At 37.5% G+C, this 18,696-nt stretch overlaps 1 protein-coding gene across 3 annotated transcripts in view; it reads left to right on the top strand.

Annotated features, from left to right (window-relative positions):
• Positions 1–18,696, top strand: part of lrp4 (low density lipoprotein receptor-related protein 4) — a 120,822-nt gene that overhangs the window by 45,086 nt on the left and 57,040 nt on the right. For all 3 annotated transcript variants that reach the window (XM_086143991.1, XM_086143990.1, XM_086143992.1), the window contains exon 2: positions 5,160–5,306. In XM_086143991.1, coding sequence (XP_086000117.1) covers positions 5,160–5,306 — 147 coding nt within the window. The remainder of the gene's footprint in view (positions 1–5,159; positions 5,307–18,696) is intronic.

The following is an 18,696-nucleotide window of genomic DNA, read 5'->3' as shown; positions in this document are numbered from 1 at the left end:
CCCTTCATTGTCAGATGGCTCATTTTCTTCCCAATTTCCCGCTTATCACTTTTTATAGCAGCTCTGTCTGCCTGAAAGGAGGATGCAGTTCCGACCCTCCAGGTTGTCTTCAGGGCGGTCCACGCCTAATTAACTGGCAGCCTTTTGACATCGTTCAAGGCGTGTGGCCACCCGCTCTTCAGGCTGGGTTTCCATTGTGTGTATTGGCACCGGTGTTCACTACTCAATTCCTCAAACTCATCATTTAACTATTGAACAACCTCGAATTGTAAATTGTAAATAGAGTTTAAATGCCACCTGGTCAGATCTAAGGTTCCCATGATGTGGGGAACTCCTGCCAGCTTTTATTTGGCAAAACAAAGATCATTTTAGTGACTAGTTGCTGTAGGTGGGTCAGGTTAAGTAGAGGAATCAGGGTGGGCTTGTGGAATTGTCTGTGTTTACTTGGGGGATGAGACCACCTGAGATTATCCCACACCAGGCCTGTTTGTACAGTTTGATGTAGCAGTAGTGGCTCTTCGGTGGTTGTTTTCTTTTTCTTTGCTAGAGGTTCTTCCTTACTACCAGCTCCTATAAGTGGCTTCTAAAACAGCAGGTGCAGCGAGTGTTTAGCCAACAGTGTCTGTTACTGTTTTGGCCTAAAGAGCAAATTGAACACCTCAGCATGTCATAGTGAGAATTCTGTCAATCACACAACTTTAATGAGGCTATGGCTGTGTTGTATTTGCAGCTGTATAAGCAGCGGACCAAATTTTGGAGAATCACAGGAAAATAAGATACTACATTTTAATAGCCCAGTAGAAAATACGTTGATCTGTCACCCTGCGTTTTTCTTTTCTTTTGAATTATCGTGGAATTTATCCTCAAACAGGGTTAAACATAACACAGCTACACCTACCTACTGGTATAAAAAACTCAGCCTGTTTTCAAATATTGTTTTTCTAAAGTTGGACTGTTCTGCATGAAACATCTCCCATTTGTGTTGCATATTTGCGGTTGTCTCAATTTCAGAAATAAAGATTTTAAATTAATACTATTGATCCAAAACTCCCTCTGGCAGTATCATGAACACAAAAGGGCATTTTTTTGTACTTGAAGCACACAAGATCTATTATACTCACCCATTTACTGTGACAAACTGGCAGTATGTGGATGCTGCTTTACTTACTTGCCAAACAGACAGAAACTCAGATATTCGAGTGTCTTTTGCGTGACTATCTTTTGGTTCAGGAATTGGAAATTAAGCACAGAGAGGAAAGCAGGAATGCAATTTTTCCTAAGCCTGCATTACTATTGGTAGACCAAAATCAAATTTAGTAATAAACTATTTTCTGAGCCCCTATCTACATCTAAATTTTTCAAATAATAAAGATTCAATTATTTTGCGGGCAATTGTTGCTCATTTTAGTCAAGCACAGTAACATGTTTGATGGAATGACTTTTTACAGTGAATAAATGATCAAACATTTCATGATTCTTTTTTGGAGAAATCAGACTTAAATTCCACAATACGACTTCTAATTGTGTTTATTGACTTGTTGTGCTGGCCTACTTAGTTTAAGCACTAGTTCCTTTTAAAAAATGTCATATTCTGGCTGACATACACCTCTTCAGCATTTTAGAGTTGCATGGGGAATGAATGAGGTACACGCGCAGCTACAATTCACAGCGATCTACTGTCTCTTCAGAACAGCCGAGCATGTGATCAGTTATCAGTGGGATGCATCAGAGACCAGTCATGCTGGTGTTCTTCAAAGTTGTGTGTGTGTGTGTGTGTGTGTGTGTGTGTGTGTGTGTGTGTGTGTGTGTGTGTGTGTGTACGTGTGCCTTTGAGCACTCTAGAGGATTTTATTGTAACAAAGTTACTAACCTGTTTGTAGGCTGTTATACAAACTTGTTTGCACATTATGTAATGAATTTGTATCACTCATAATTTTGAGCCTCAACTCTTAATGTTGATGCCTTTGCACACTGATGTTGTTGATTGATATAAAAATGAATGCTGCTGAACTAATATTTGCTTGTCTCTTAACACTTACAGTTACAGTATGCTAACACATAAATCTGTTAATGATTTACCATGTATTAACAGATGTTTATTCATTCCATCATTGTTGTCCATATCTCAGTAACATACTAAGGGAATTTCCTTGGAAAATAGTCAACTCTGACACAGTGATGGACTTTTTGTGCTCAATGTCACTGTGATCTCTTAAAACCTCTCCTTGACTGTCAGATATTCATTCACTTCAAAATGTCTAATGGACAAAGTGATCCAAAAAATCAACATCACACTATCCTCAATGTTCCTGAATTAGTTGTCAAATAATACAGACACAAGGCTGTAATTCTTTCATGTTATTATCCTCTCTGCTATTTCTTCAGATTCACCCTGAAAATTCACATTTTTTATGTTTCTGGGTATAAGTCCAAAGATTTATTAAGTATCAATTCTATAATGACACCAAAGACTATGGTCTTCAGATGTGAAGGGTATTTTTTTTTATAATGAGTCCTATGGTAATGTATCAAAGAAATGTTGTATATTGTCAGACTATATTTAGGGATGAAATATCCTGTAGCTTTCAGCTGCCAATCCTCCTATTTATATTCCAGATGTTTTTTGTTGCTATAACTTAATGATTTTAGAGACAATGTAAATATTGTCAGCACACAAACACACACAGATGGCCTGGATTGATTTACCACATGGCTTAAACTCGTTTGAAACCAAGAGAAAAAGAAAAGGGTGAATGCCTTTCACCAAACCTGCCATATAGCTGTGTGTGTGTGTGTGTGTGTGTGTGTGTGTGTGTGTGTGTGTGTGTGTGTGTGTGTGTGTGTGTGTGTGTGTGTGTGTGTGTGTGTGTGTGTGTGTGTGTGTGTGTGTGTGTGTGTGTGTTTCCTTCTTTAGCCTCTTTGCACTGGTCAGAGCCAGTGGCCTCTGCTTTTTAAAGCATGTTTGACAAATACACAGCCTGTGATGTGGCTTCATGTGACACAAGTTCTGCTCTAACTCAAAGACTATAATTTAGCTCATTACACACATGTGCACACGCTTACTCACAAGTGTCCTTCTGCTTTGAGCTCGGTATCAATGCTGTCTGGGCTCAGGACTTCAATTAGAATGTGTCTGATTAATCTGAAAGAGTAAACCACCAAGTCCCAGGGTCCCTTGGACAGCAAGAGCGATAGATCATTTGATTTAAAATAGGAAGATAAGGTGATGGACAAAAAGTTTTGTATGTGGTCACCCCATCTGTCTTCCTGAAAGCAAGAGGCTCTTGAGCACATAGTTTAGTAGAGAGGGTAAAAGAGAGAAAGTAACTTAAGGGAAAAGTGAGAAGGGCATAATGGAAAGAGAGGAATGAGCTGAAAAGGGGAATTAAAAAACGAGATAGGCCATTAATTTAGTGTTTTGGGAGGGATCTGAAGGTTGCTGAGCTCTCTGCCAGACCCTCCTAGGTTGACTGATGCCTTTGTGAATGGTCCAGTGGCCACATACACACACACACACAAACACACACACACAGACACACGTTCCAAAGACCTCTAGTTTGTTGTGGCAGACTTGTATCCTCAGACCTCGCTCATACTGTCCTTAACATGCTTCAAATCAAGAAAATCAAAAAGCTTTATTTTTTTGTGCCAGATGTTGTGGATTGTGCAATGATTTTTCAACCAATGGCTTTATTCTTTTGTGGAAGGTAATTATGGATACGTGGCATTATATTGCTAAATATACTGCTCAGCCACAAGATTGTGACCAACAGGTAAAGTCAGAAGATGCAGTGGCATTTCCCAGTGGGTGGAGCATATTGAGCAACATGTGAGCATTTGTACTCAAATTGATGTAAAGCTGGAAAACAAATGAGGAAGGACAGGAGCGTCTTTTAACAAAGCCAATTAGCTTTATTTGTGGTCACTGCCCCCTTTAATTAATCCAAGAAAGGAAAACTGATGAACCAATAATATGATTATAGGCACCCTACTCAGTGCCTGTTCTGCTTAAGGGTATGAAAATCTATACTAGATTACAGTTTTTTTTTGCTTCTGGGCCTCAATATCTGCTGGAAAGTTGGGTAGTTTATGCTAACTCCTGTCTTTTTTTACATGCACCAATGGAAGGAAGTTTCCTAGTCTGTGGAATAATTTTTGTTCAACATGATGTAGAAAGCTGCTTATCACTTACACCAAGATGGCTTAACATATTACGTATTAAAGATATGTAATTCCATATCTCTCTACAGCTACAGACCTAATAAATCAGTGCCATTTTTTTAACCAAAGCCGAGAGTCATATATTACCAATTTATCAGTTAACACCATATACATTTCAAATCATTTTAATAATTTGTTTTGATTTATAAAATCTGCACATTTCTTTTCAAGAGAAATTGCAGTGGCAAATGGCTTACAAGTTTTGGGCAATCTGTGGAATAACCCCATCTTCGTCGTACAACCCTTTACCCTATTTAGTTTCAAATGTGTCTGTACTGTTTGACTGTGGTGTTCTACTAACGTCAACTATTTAGGCAAAATATGTTAAATAAATGGCTTCAACAACTGCTTTAAAATGATCACAAAAAGCATCACTGCATCTCTAGACATGCAAATATATGAGACAATAAATATCCTGGAAAATTGCATGAGGTTTGACAATATCCCAATCATTCAATTTTATCTGCATGTGTTTGTTCTGACAGAACTGACTCATTAAATCTAACCATTCATATTTGGATGGGGTTTGTTCTCTCTCGGTTTCACTCATTGAATTATCAATTATTATACATGCATTGTAGTATTGCCAAAGGACATATGGTTTGTGACATGCCATTTGGGCACGGGCACACAGCTTGTTGGAGTGTATCAGGTTGTAGATGATAGCTCAGAATGTTGGATCAGTGACAGAAATGCTGAAAATGGGTATGAAAAGAAGAGCTGGGTGAAAAAAAAATTAATGGATATGGTAATATTGAAGGGTTCACTTTGCATAGCTAATAAGTGACATTGGTGATTTGAAAGAGAAAAATCATGTAACAGGCACAAGAAAGGAGCTAACAGTTTGTTCCTATCCATAGCTACTGTATGACTTTGTATGACAAACACTTGTTGTAATTAATTTTTGACAGAAAAATTCTCATCTTCCTTGTTTGCAGGAGTTCAGGGCAGTGCCGAGTGCTCATGTGGGAAGAACCACTTCACCTGTGCGGTCAGTGCGTTTGGAGAATGTACCTGCATCCCGGCACAGTGGCAGTGCGATGGAGACAACGACTGTGGTGACCACAGTGACGAGGATGGCTGCAGTAAGTGTCATCTATCGCTTTCTGTTGTCATTTCATATCCTTAAGATAGTTTCAGATACTTAAACGTGTCAAGATTTCTGGCAAGAAGCTGTTTGCCGAAGCTGATGCTGTACATTCCTCCACACAATAAGCAGTTTTATCATGTTTCAGAATTGAAATCTTAAATGATGTTTTATTATCATGCACAACTGTAATTCATTGCACTGTATTAACCCACATCAAGCTAAATTTGTTTTTTATATGTATTTTTTTTTTTTTATCTTATTGAAACATTAATCTTGGGTCTCATTTGTGGGGTTCAATTTGTAATATATCCCATATAACACTTAATTCTTTCAGACCCATAAATAGAATGAGTAAATAAAATGACTTCATAAAAAAACAGACTATGATATTAAAGGTAAAATCAGAGATTCACCTCTGAATTTTAGTGCGGTTCCCTTGAGCAAGACATTAAAAACCTACCCTTTAACCCGGACTTTGGCCTTGGTAGGTCTTAAGTGTAAATTTGTTATACAGCACTTCTGAATCGTGCTAGAAAAGAACACATGCAACCAGACACATATTTCCTGCATAAATAAGGTCTCCAATAAGACGAAAACGTATAATTGGGTCCATATGGATTCCATCATCACCCAGTGAAACTTTGAATGGTTCACTGGTCCGGGCAGGGTTGTGTTTCTGATGGAGAGGCATAGCAAGGGACTCTACGTGGTGGAAATCTCATGGAGAAAAACACTTGAGTGACTTTTGGTACCAGACAGTGTTTGGCGAGCGGGAAGTCTTGGCAGCAGAGCCAGACAGGAGTATTTTTTCCTGAAAAGCATGTCAGTTAGTCAAAAAGAAGAAATCCCTACTTTTGTATTATATGAAATGTCAATATGCATGTTTTCTCTTTTTGTAGCAGGAAAAATTTCACCCTTTTGTTTGACACCCCTTCTGTGGTATGCAGTCATGTTGGCATTTGTTGATATATTACATCAGTTTGCCTTTGTCACGTTAAGGTAGGTAGGAAATGGGAGAAGGAATGCTAAGTGTTATTGATGCCTGGGCAAGTTAATGTCCAGCAAATGCAATTGCTATGTATTGATCTGAAGCCTCCTACTTATTTAAGGAGACACATAGAGGTAGTTGACAGATATCAGTGTCTAGCAGGACCTTTCTAATCCATTAGTACTGTTTGATCGATCCCCTGCACAGTTGCTTAGCAGGTGGGTCACTCAGCCATTTCAGCGCACAGCAGTCAGTCCAAAAACCCCTTTCACAAAGACTCATGTTGCTTTAGCTGCAAGCTATCAAAGAATGCAGTGAGGAAAAAACAAGTTTTTATCTTATGTTTATTCAAAAACACTTTACAAGTGATGTTGGTGCCATCAGAATTTCAAAGTGGACTTGTTATATTAATTTTCCATTCTATTTTTCTATTTTTTTCCTGAAACAATGAAAAAACAAACATTAAGTTCGGTAAAAATGCAACATTTGACTTCTTACTACTTTCTTTGGCACTGTTTTGTATTTTCTGGATATTTGTTCAAAACAAATCTGTATTATACAATGCTTACTATGTATCTTTGTATATTATCTTCCTGAAGTGAATATGATTTGTTTAGTAAATAAGTCCAGTAACTTATGATAGTCTTATCATTTTTACTTCAATATCAATGTCAAAGTATAATTTCAAATTGCAGATTTGACATATTTTGAACTACTAAAAACACTCACTCTGATTAATTTGATTGAGAGGGAAGACTCCAACCTTTTTTTTTTTGTCCCAAAGCACATATACTGAAATGCAAGCATTCAATAAAATATTTCTTTAAAGTTGTCTCAACTTTTTAAACAGTTAAAATTGTTGGGGTACAAAGAATGTGTTAGAAGACAGCAGTTTGCCTCTCCAGGAAGATGCCATTTGTCTGTCTGTCAGCAGGATTTTAGACAAAAAAGAAAAAAAAAAACAATTTTCATGAAAGCATGGGTTGAAGAATCAATTAAAAGTTTGGAGCACATCCAGATCATGGGGTTTTCTCTTTCTTTAAAATTGCAGGATAGACGAAGCATGTCCAAAAATGCCGTAAGGAAATATCACATGAACCCCATGCCCCCCTTTTTTCTTTAATAAAAAAAAAAAGAGGCATATTTGTAATAGTTTTGGAAATATTCCCAGACATCTGATTATAATGTGATTTCAGTTGTGGCTTAAGGATGGATACAGGCTTTGGCAGAGTTTCTTTTTGGTCTTTGCTTCATTCTTCAGAGTGGCAGAAAAAGTTGTTGATCCAGGCCAGAAAATTCTATTTTTATTTATTTTTATTTCAGACTTTTTCTGAATTGACAATTTCACTTAAATGTGTTAGCGTGTTGTGGTTTTTCTGACAAAATTAATATAATTGTTCTCTGCCACACTGATACGTACTTTCTACAATTCATCAAAATACTAGAATAGTTATATTTGCTTGAAAGAGTCAGTTATGCTAGCTTTCCAGTTTTTCAATCTGTTAAATTTACACTTATTAGTGTATTTTTTGGTTGTTGAAATGAATATGTTCGTAGTAAGTCCCTTCTGTCTCTGTGTAGCTGAGTAGTGCATGTGGCCAGAGTCTGTTTCACTTATTTCATTAAGCCAGTTGGACCATAAACCAGATAAGTAAGATTTTTTTCTAAGCTACATTCATTGAGGTTACTAAGTAGACAGTGAGTATTGTACAATGAGAGAGGGAAAGAAAACTGCACTTTCCACAATTCAGCAGGAGTTGCAGTCTTATTGACCGTGAGAACATCACATTACAATGAACACACAAGATAACATAGATAAAACCCCCTTTTCAGCAAATTTGTTTCTGTGTCTTCCCTGGCATTCAGACTTTGAACCCACAAATGATTTGTATCAATTTAACAATTATCAATGAAAGCACAATTGTCCTGCATCACACTGGAAAGATTTTAAGGAATGAGAAGCAATGTACTGTGTCTATTATGCTATCTGTGTATGCCTCAGATCTAATTACAATGTGAGAATCATGTGGAAATTGCCTAGTGCTGCAGATTGTGCTTGTTTTGTCTGTGTTTTGTACGAGTGCTTGCATTTTCCCAAGACAAAGTTTCATTATTACGGAAAACCTAAGAGGCGGAGAATCGCTGAATGGGGGCAGTAGAGATTATAAATCAATTCCTTTTATATAGGCACACATGTCTCAGTAAAAGTACAAGTATTTTCATCTGTGAATGTTAGTTTAGGAACCAATCTATTTTGAAGTTGTAATTTTATGAAGCTGAAGAGGAAAGTTATTTGACGGTACTTTGTTAGGTCATCACACTGGATGGGCAGCAAACAGCTTTAACAGATGATCACATTGCAATTCATTTCAGATGGTCAAATTGCATTTAATTCTATTTAATTTTGAACCAGTTCTATCTTTCTCTTGGTCCACCCTGCATACTTAAGTTATTTTATAAACATATCCTCAACCCCCCCCCAGGCAGTTTTCCAAATCACTATTAATTTTAGTAGAGCATGAAAAACAGTTAATAAACTAAACATGGAAAGTAAAAAAAAAAACATGCTAATTTAAAACTTACTTTGTGTAATTTTTGCCATTTATACATGAATCATGGTATTTCATTTTTTATTCAGATGGGTTGTTTAAAACACAGTCAAAACGTGCATCTCCTACTTCAGCAAAATCCTTAAACTCCATTGAATAATTTGTTTTCCACAATTTTTTTCTACATCAGGATTAAATTAGGGGGCAAACAAATCCAGATATCTCAGAATTTGATCTCCCCCCCCCAAAAAAAAACATCTCCCTGCATTTCGATAGAGCAAGAGGGGTTTCCATGCTCAATGTGATTAACCTTAGCCTAAGACTGAGACCAGACAGAATGAACGATATTTTGGCTCTAGGTATAACATAGAGTTCTGCTCATTAGCCGACAGTTCAAAACATTATTGTCCAAGACATAGACAATTGAGGACTTAGTACGACTACTCTATTCCATTTAAATGTCAGAAATATGTAAAGAAGCCGATAGAAATTGTTGTTTGGATTATCTTACATCTTTGAAGTGAAGAAGGGTCTTACCTGTTTTACGCCCACATGTAAGACCAAGGAAAGTGTATTGCCGGATCACTCACTGTTAGGATAGGGCAAAATGCATTTAATGGATGGATAGCATAGAGATGTTTCAGAAAATAGACAGTCCTGTTTTTTTAATTGCTAGAGCTGTCTGAGCTCAGTGGCTTTATAAAGTGCTGTGTGGCTCATGGCCAGAAAAACATATTTTACTGCTTTTGATAGTAGCTAGAATATGAGCTATGAGGAATCTGACATGAAATTTGGCTCTATTTCAGACATAAATGGTTAGAAACTTGCCAATCTAAACATCCATAAACCCTCATAAGGAGAGGGAAGGTAAAGCTTTTTATTTGTGCTTTGGTTCCTATGGAAATGCTGGGAGTGCACCTTGTAATGAAGGCTGCACAGCACCAAGACGCAAGATGAAAGTGCCAAGTAAATGAAAAAGCAAGAACGACAGAACATTAAAGGGATTTTTTTTGCTTTTGTTTAGTTCCATGTTTGTACAATTGCATGCCTCAATTGGTCTTTTACCTGTACAACCAAATATTTTGGCATTGTCACAAACAAATGTCTGAGTCAGTTGAAGAGTCACGTTTTTTACATCATTCAGATTCAGGCTTCCTGACTAAACAACAAAAGAAAGCCATCTTACTTTCTTCAAAATGGCAATTTAATTGCAGAAAAGTCAATGTTATCGTGAGATCTGATTGTCATTTATTAATGACCCAAATGCTCTGTGGTGCATCAAGATAGGAAAGTGCAAAGAAATATAATTACCAACCTTTATTTCATGATGGACCTAGGCATATACACACAGATTTGTTTAGTATTTGTAAAGTATTTGCTTTATAAACATAAGAACACTGCGAGGTTATGCCAACTGCTGGGGTCAGAAACACTCTTCGTCCAGGGAATACCTCGCATCTCACCTAGTGACAGCTGAGATGGGCTCCAGCCCCATTGCAACCCTTAATGCAGGATAAACAGTTTAGATAGTGGATGAATGACAGGAACGTTAAACCAAAAGTTAGTCCACACACACACACACACACACACACACACACACACACACAGAACCACATGTTTAATTACTCAGTCAACGTATTGTATTATTGTATTATTTGCATCATTTTTAGCTGTACTTGGCCTAAAATACCCTAACACTAACATCAATACTGGCTTTCAAATATTACTTTAGATATAAATACATAATATTTTGAAATATGAACACATCAGTGCGACCCTTTGTTCATGCAGAACAGTGCAATGTCAATTTGTTCCTGCCATTTGAATTTATAAAGTGTGCGCAGCAGAGGCGCAATGTGTAAACACTAGACCATTGGTCTTGAGAATGGGCTGTCACACCATTCCGTCTGTCCCGTTTACACAGATGTCAGTATATTACTATGACTACTGCTGCCTCTGGCTTGAGAGCGGAACAGTCTGTCCAGCCATTCTGTCTCTGAATTTTGATACTGATGCTGATGAATTCTCCCTTGAAAATATTTGGTTGTGAGAGCCAAAGTAAAAAAAAAATGACTCACCAAAAGAGATAAAAACCCATTCTGACATAACGTGCGTCATATTGGGAATTTTATTTTCATTATAATTTTTTTCCTGTGCAAGTTTATAGTAATAATTTTAATTGAGTTATATTACCCTTTGACATATTTTTGTTTTGGTATCTGTCTTGAATTCAGTTTGAGCTGACATTTAAATAACCCGACAATTCTTAAAGGATATACTTTTTTTTTCCGTCCTCAAGTTGTTCAGAATAATCTAGGTTTATCATGAATGATCTTTTCTAAGACAAGCAGCCCATTTAACCTTTCATTTCTTTTTTCCATAGTCAGCCATTGTAAACAAATCCTCACATGTTTGTGTATTTAAATTAAAGGTGTACAATAGATTATAAAAAGCCAGATGAGGCAGCATGTATGTTATTAGTCTGGACAAGATGTGATCAGATTAGCAATTTCCTCTGAATGTAGTCCTTTGAACTACGAAGACACTGATATTGGATAAGGCGACCCGTCTAATAGTGGCTGATTTATTTCTAGTTGCTATCTTATCTGATTCCGTTTTCTTGATCTCAGCTGCAAGGATGTTCAAGGCTATGAAACGTATCAGTAGACAGTGATATGGGATATGTTGAACGGCAGCAGATGAGATCAGGTTACCATGGAGAACATACATTTCATCCAGACTCCTCTATAGTTTTTACACCTCCCACAAAGTTCTTTCTTTTTCTGCATTATCCTTATGTTGGAGCTATCAGTATATGAATGGACTCGTGCGCACACACACACAAACACGCACACACACAAGCAAATGAATTTGTGCTGAGTTAAAAGGTGCCGAGGTTGTGAAAGAGGGAAGTGCTTTGGGGAAAATTGAGTCGAGGTGTGTGTTGAGCTCCGTTGTGCGTTATTGAAAAGAATAAGATTTGTCTTGCTCTGTTGTCAGCTCACACAGTTCTGTGAGGTTTGGGAAAAGGGTGTGCACGATAAACCAACAGATGAAGATTACAGCAAACTCTGAGTTGTTACCATAACTTGTAAGGACCCTCTGCTAAATGTATTTCAGGATAATTTAATAAACATGGCCTCGTCAGTATAATGATGACAGTTCCATTGCTGAATTTTTCATATTTTTGTGCACTTAAACTGTCAATGCAGTTTGATTAATATGCTTCTTTCTCATTTTAAACCATGATGTTGAAATACAAGAAATGAAAAATATCAAAATTTGCAAAATGTAACAGGGCAATGTCCTGTTATCATTGTTGCTAATATCTGTCATGTCATAATGTGGTTTGCATTGGTATAAGGTTATCAAGGGACACTATTAACCCCCCCCCCCTTTTTTTTTTTTTGTTTGTTTGAATCAGAAGAAATGTTTTAATAACATAAACACGTTGTAACTTTTGTTACAATGCTTTATGCCACTTATTCAAAGACTTGTGACTTGCCTTATAATACATATATATTTCAATGACTTTATCCCACCTCTGGTGCAAAGGTACCGCTTGCTTTAGACTTTAATTTTTTAAAACCTATTCATGCATTATGTCATACCTAAGAATGAGGGTTGGCCCAGCTACGCTGCTTGTGCCTAAATATTTTATTATGAATTTGTAAGATTAAAATAAAAACGTTCTCATGATGGATTTGTAATATTACAACACATATTTTGGAAATTCGATCTTGTATTCTTATTATAGCAGACAATTCAAATGTAGGTCAACCCGATATAGGGTCGTGGGATTTGTTTCCAGCCAGCATACAGCACACATAGGCACAGATATTGAGCTGAGCATCATTGATACATTCGAGAATAGTATGATAAAGCTCCTGTCTGTCACTGTCACCTGCTCTAGCTTTGCTAAGCTAACAAACTGTCCTTGTTGAGAAGCTGTGAAGCTGTCAGCACCGCTTATCTGCTCCCATCACTTGTCCTCATTTTGTCTGAATAGCTGAAATTGTCCAGAAAACTTCAAGAGGTGAAGACAGAATTTGATCAGAAGCTGTACAGGGACTAGTGGAAGCTATGCTTCGGAAGAAAGCATCTATTATATGGAAATTAATCATTTTAGAACTGCTGCCAGTGAAGCTGCTGTTTTGCTAGGTATTCAGGGACAGCTTCCTCAGGTAACTGGGCTTTAAAGCTGGGCTTATTGCTTAATCTAGAGGTTGATTCATCATAGCTTTGTGAGGAAATAAGTTAATAAATTTGGTTAAAAAAGGATTTGCTGACATGACATTTGACCTTTTTCTAATTACACCAACCTGATGCCATCTGATTGTATGAATTTTTAATATTTTTATTTGAAAAAAATTACCAAACTATTTTGTAGCTCAAACTTAGTTAAGAAGTGAGTAATTAAGGGAATAGGGGGTTATCACCAGGATTTTCACACAAACTCAACCACAGCAAAATAAGAAATACCCCCCTCATCTCCTAATCCTCCACTCTCTTCATTTTTTAGCCAATCAGAATGTAGCTGTGACCGCGGGAGCACTGCCAGTCCAAAAGCAGGAGCTGAGGAGATTAGTACCCCCTTTCACTTTGGTGTCATTTTCTCAGTTCAGCCCTTCATCTTACCGCCCTGTGTTCTTCTTTCTACCCCCAGACCACAGGAACTCTCAAACCCATCTCAATTTACTTTAGTTCAAGATCTTTTCATTTCTTACTGTGTAATTGAATTTCTTCCCCCACTCAGTTTGTCTTCCTTCCTGTCTTGTTGCTTTCCCTTGTCACTTGCCTTTCTGTCTCAAGCTTTGACCATAGCTGTTTGGACGCATTAGCATAATCCTCCTCCTCCTTATTTTCTACATTCTCCTCTCCATTTCTTCTCTTTCCCTAACCTTGCTGCCTTACACTAGTTCATTCCTTGCCTCCGCCTCCTCCCTAAATATTTACTTCAATCCCAGTAAAAGAAGCAAGCACACTTGCTCTCACAGACGAGGGCATGATTAGAGGCTGTTTTGAGGGCAGAGAAAAGAACACCAGTTAGGATCGACATCGAGTTTGTTGGTTTGGGACTTAACCTCTTTTGTAAATCTTGTACAAGCTTGTTGGAGAAGGATTTAAATGTATCTGAGGTCTAATTAAATAAGGTCTAGCTGGTGGGCCTGTACTTCAAAAAAAAAGTTGGATTTCCCTGCAACAAAAAGCATGATGCCCGTGTATTTAATCCACAAAGTAATTGGGGGAAAAAAGGGCATTAGGAACATGAGTGTAAAACATGTAAATATTTGTTAGGCTTTGCAAGTTGAAATAATTACATGTTTTTGTATCATCTAAACAACCTCTTGATCTTTCACATAAACAGACCTCACTACTGATCTGCTGCAGAGTGTTTAACTTATAATAAACCAATAACTGAGGATCCCTTGTGTGGGTTCAGCATGCAATAAACAGGTTCCCATTAAGTGTTGCAGACAAATACGAGTCTTAGTAACTTAACGTTCCTGGTTCGATTCCCGTGTTCTTCTAGTGTGTCTAAGTGTTGCAAGACACTGAACCCCTAACTGCTCCTCTGGCGCTGGTGGACGGCAGCCTACTGCCTCATCCATGATGGGTTAACTGCCGAGAACAAATTTCCCCACGAGGGATTAATAAAGGTTAATGGATAAATTGGGCTGAAAGATTACTGTCCTTTTTTTTTTCCATCCATCCATGGTCTGCTGCTTATCCTGCACGCAGGGTCGTGGGGAGATGCTGGAGCCTATCCCAGCTGTCATCTGGTGAGAGGTGGGGTACACCCTGGATTGGTCGCCAGTCAATCGCAGGGTCACATATACAGACAGACAACCATTCACTCACTCACTCGGGGCAAGTTTCCCCAATTTTTTTTTCCAATTGATTGATGTTTTTGGACTGTTGGAGGAAACTAGAGAACCAGGAGGAAACACGGGGGTTAACATGCACACTCCACACAGAAAATCCCCTTTTGGGATCAAACCAGGGTGCTTAGCAGTGTGAAGCCATGCCCCCGTCTCCTTGTTTCTATATATATATAACTATAATTTATAAGTATATAACTGCCGTAATTACTTTGCATTTTTGTTCGGCAAGCTAGAGCACCTTCAGTTATGACATCAGGGTGCAAGTGTTTGCAGTAAATGCTGGTTGTTGATGGATCAGCAAAGAAAAAACTTTTGTTGTGCTAGCTCTAAACCTGTCATCACACTTTTTAAATGGCCAAATTGTTATTATGTATATATTATTGATGTTTCTCCTGGGAAGAGAACAAAATATTTTCAGTCATTTACCATTCACTCATGTCACATAACTTAAGAGAAAATGTGCAGCTGTGTTTGATTTGGATAAATATATCAGTCCACCAGGTTGTGTGTCTGTGCGTGTGCTCACGCGCATCCGTGTACATCTGCATGCCTATGTGTATTTATTACCTGCATGGTCTTTTATAATTGTCTTACCATCCAAAATCAAAGCAGCTATGAACTTTTCAACTTTTTGCCCCACTTGCAGCCCCACGACGATTACTTTGATCCATTGCAATATAAATTCACATCTGTTTGTTAGGTCAGTGAATAATTTGATTGCTTCAGGTTATAGGAATGTTGATTAGAGTTCCTTCATTGAGCAAAATAGCCTAAAACCTTAATGATACATGTGTCTTTATTTCATGATTAGACTGACTTTTAAATAAAAACTACTTTGTAGTGTCAGTTTTTACATTATTGTTCTAGAAAACCAATTTTAAAAATTGGTTGCCATAATTTCATTTAGTTTTACAGAATGTATGGATTTACAGTATAATTTACTCTCTAGAGTGAGACATGAGTAATTGTCCCATTATTCTCATCTACATGTGTCTTGTTGGCATCAAAATGATGATGTAGTACTGCCTAGAATCACCAAGTAATTTCCCTAATATTAGCAAGAATTTAGGAAATAATTATAATAATCTTTACCAGATAATGGCACTGACATCATCACAGTCAGACTTACAAACATATGAACCCTACAGAGTAGCTTATTCATCATTTCATTGGCAGCAGTTGACGTGTTTTGTTTAAAATATCATATCAGCATTCTTTACATATACAAACTGTCGCATAGAAAAAAAGCACATGTAAAAAAAACTTTATTATCTCTTACCTTTACTTATAAATGAAGTCCATGCGTCGCTCCTTCTGAAGCATCGATAACTTGCTTGTAGAAGTCTTCCATTTCTTTCTTCAGTTTTAAAAGTCTCTCTGTCTCAATGGAAATCACTGCCAGTGATGACAGTCGTCCTTGATCGGTCCTGTTCCGACTGTATGTTTTGAGTCTTTTCAGTGCTGAGAATGAGCGCTCCACCGATGCTGTCATAGCCGGAACGGTGACCAACAACCGAAGCAACTTTGTCGCCTCAGGAACAGTTTGAATGAGATCCTTCTGGGCCAAAAAAGTTGAGAAGCTGCCCAGGAGATTTACATTCATCCCTCACTGTTTGTGAGCTATACAGCCCGATGAGATTGATAAAAAAAATAGCTGGATGGCTACACTTAATTTGCTAACTGTTTACTGCAGCTTGCTATTGATAATTCTATTATTATGTCATTGAGTAGCAAGAAGGGATCCCTGGGATCAGCGGTGCCCCCTACCTTGAGGCACTGTCACTGCGTGCCTCACTCAACGTCTCTTCGCAGTTGTTTTATGATTACGAGAAATATGATACAGTTGTTGACAAAAAACATCGGACACATCAGCTAAACTATGGAGATTTAGTTCATATTTTAAAAGTTTTTTGATAGTGTCATCCACAGAAAAGGCAATTCGGTCTCAGTGCATAGCAGCACAGTTAGCAGAATCATTGCACAATCCATAGTGGGCCAGCTGGTTGCAACATCACCGCATGTCTCTTCATATTTGAACGGTAAATGTGTTTTTTTTTGTTTTTTTTTTGCGATTTTGAAAAAAAAACAACTAAAAATGGTGAAGCTACATGGAAAATAACTTTATAATACAAATCACTGAATACATATAACCATTTCATTTAGTTTTTTATTTTGCATTGTTTTCTTTATGTGATGACAGGTGAGGCCCGGCCTCCCCTGCGTCTGACAGCAAAAGTCACTGTATATATGTGTATATATAAAATAATTGTGTGTGTGTTTATGTATACAGAGTCATATGAATAGTTATGATCTTGCAGACATCATATCTATTTTTCTCACAGCAGTGGTCCCCAACCTTATGACTGCGGTATACCTAGATTGTTTATATTGTGATTATAGTAATAAACGTGAATCCACTGTGTACTCGTATGCAACTTTATTAGCAGCTTCCTCGTAACATTGCACCAACAACATAACATGGGTATAATGAAGACTTCATTGCCTCATTGCCGCATATTATGCAGAGCGGCTTGGTCTGTGGGAATCAACTGTTACGATAAATCCACATTTCAACTAGAACTCCTGGCATTTTCTGTTAAAATCTTTCTTTTTCTTGGAAGTTTTAGGCTCATCTTCTTTCTCTTCAATAGACCTTTTTCTCCTTCGAAAAAAAACTTTCCCACTGACGTCTGTTTTTTCCTCATTTTGCTAGCATGTGGGTTACATTTTCGGCGCTCAAGATGTAACCAAGAGATTCTGGTCATTTTTCAAAATAAAATATTTTACAAAATCAAGATTATTCTGACTCAGCTAATACATCCAACAGAAGTAATTGATTACTTCTTGGGCGGCCCGGTACCAATTGATCCACGGACCAGAACCGGTCCGCGACCCGGGGGTTGGGGACCACTGTCATACAGGATATTGCCATGTCGCCATGTTATATAGGGACTATTTCTGTTTGTCCACTATTTTGACTCCTTCCTTTAATACTTTCAAAAATCGGTTGCCAATAGTAGCTCAAGTGCAATCTATTTTTCATCCACATGTGACATTTGAGAATGAACAGCACTGCTATTATGTCCTTATTATCTTGTACCATTTGGAACAAGATAATAATGGATTGATAGTATATCCTGTCAGGCAGGCTGTTTAGAAAATAAATGTGTGGGTTGTGTCTTGACTGTGGTACTCAAATGCAACTCACTGATGTCAAGCATGTAGCTGAGATTTGTCATGGCAACAAGCAAAGGTTTCTGCATTGATCTGTCATGGGCGAAATGTCTTAAAAAAGTGGTGACATCCATTCTTCCATCAAGGCATTTACCGCATTTCATTCATACACTTCAATTTCTTCATTTTCCTCTACTTTTCTCTTTCACTCCTATATGTATTTGACTGATGTATAAAAAGCACTTTGCAAGTCAAGATTTTATAAAAATACCATAGGGCTAGATGGTACATGACAGGAAAAAGGTCTGTATTCCACTGCTCCTGGGTTTGACACATCAAGCTATCACATTTCATAAAAACGCAGTGAAAGGCTGTAATATCAGTCCGTATGATCCCAAGTATAACATTATCAAATCTCACCAAATTATTTTTTTTTTCTCAAATCCCTTTGGGTGGAGTCACAAAGTTTTAATTCTTATGTAAATAGACAACTAACAAGAAGGAAGTAAGTGATTGAATATCACAATCAGATTATGTGTATTCCTGTATCAATTAACCCAAACTAAACTTACAATTCTAATATAGAAATTGTCACTCAGGTTTTAAGTGATCTATAGTTCTAAATCATGTGCAGATTAATTGATATTAATCTTACTCATTTATACTGTATAGCGATGACTATGATGTGAAACTTGGATCCCTATGTTCGGGTTAATGAAAAGATTGGCGTCTCAGAAAGTTCACAAGCCTACAATTAGGTTTTGTCACAGCCAAGGTGAGGCAGAAGCA

Source organism: Fistularia commersonii, chromosome 3, assembly GCF_037954325.1.
Source record: "Fistularia commersonii isolate RoL2024-O1a breed Wild chromosome 3, RoL_Fcom_v1.0, whole genome shotgun sequence".
Classification (NCBI taxonomy): Eukaryota; Metazoa; Chordata; class Actinopteri; order Syngnathiformes; family Fistulariidae; genus Fistularia; species Fistularia commersonii.
This window is presented reverse-complemented; position numbering and strand designations above follow the sequence as displayed.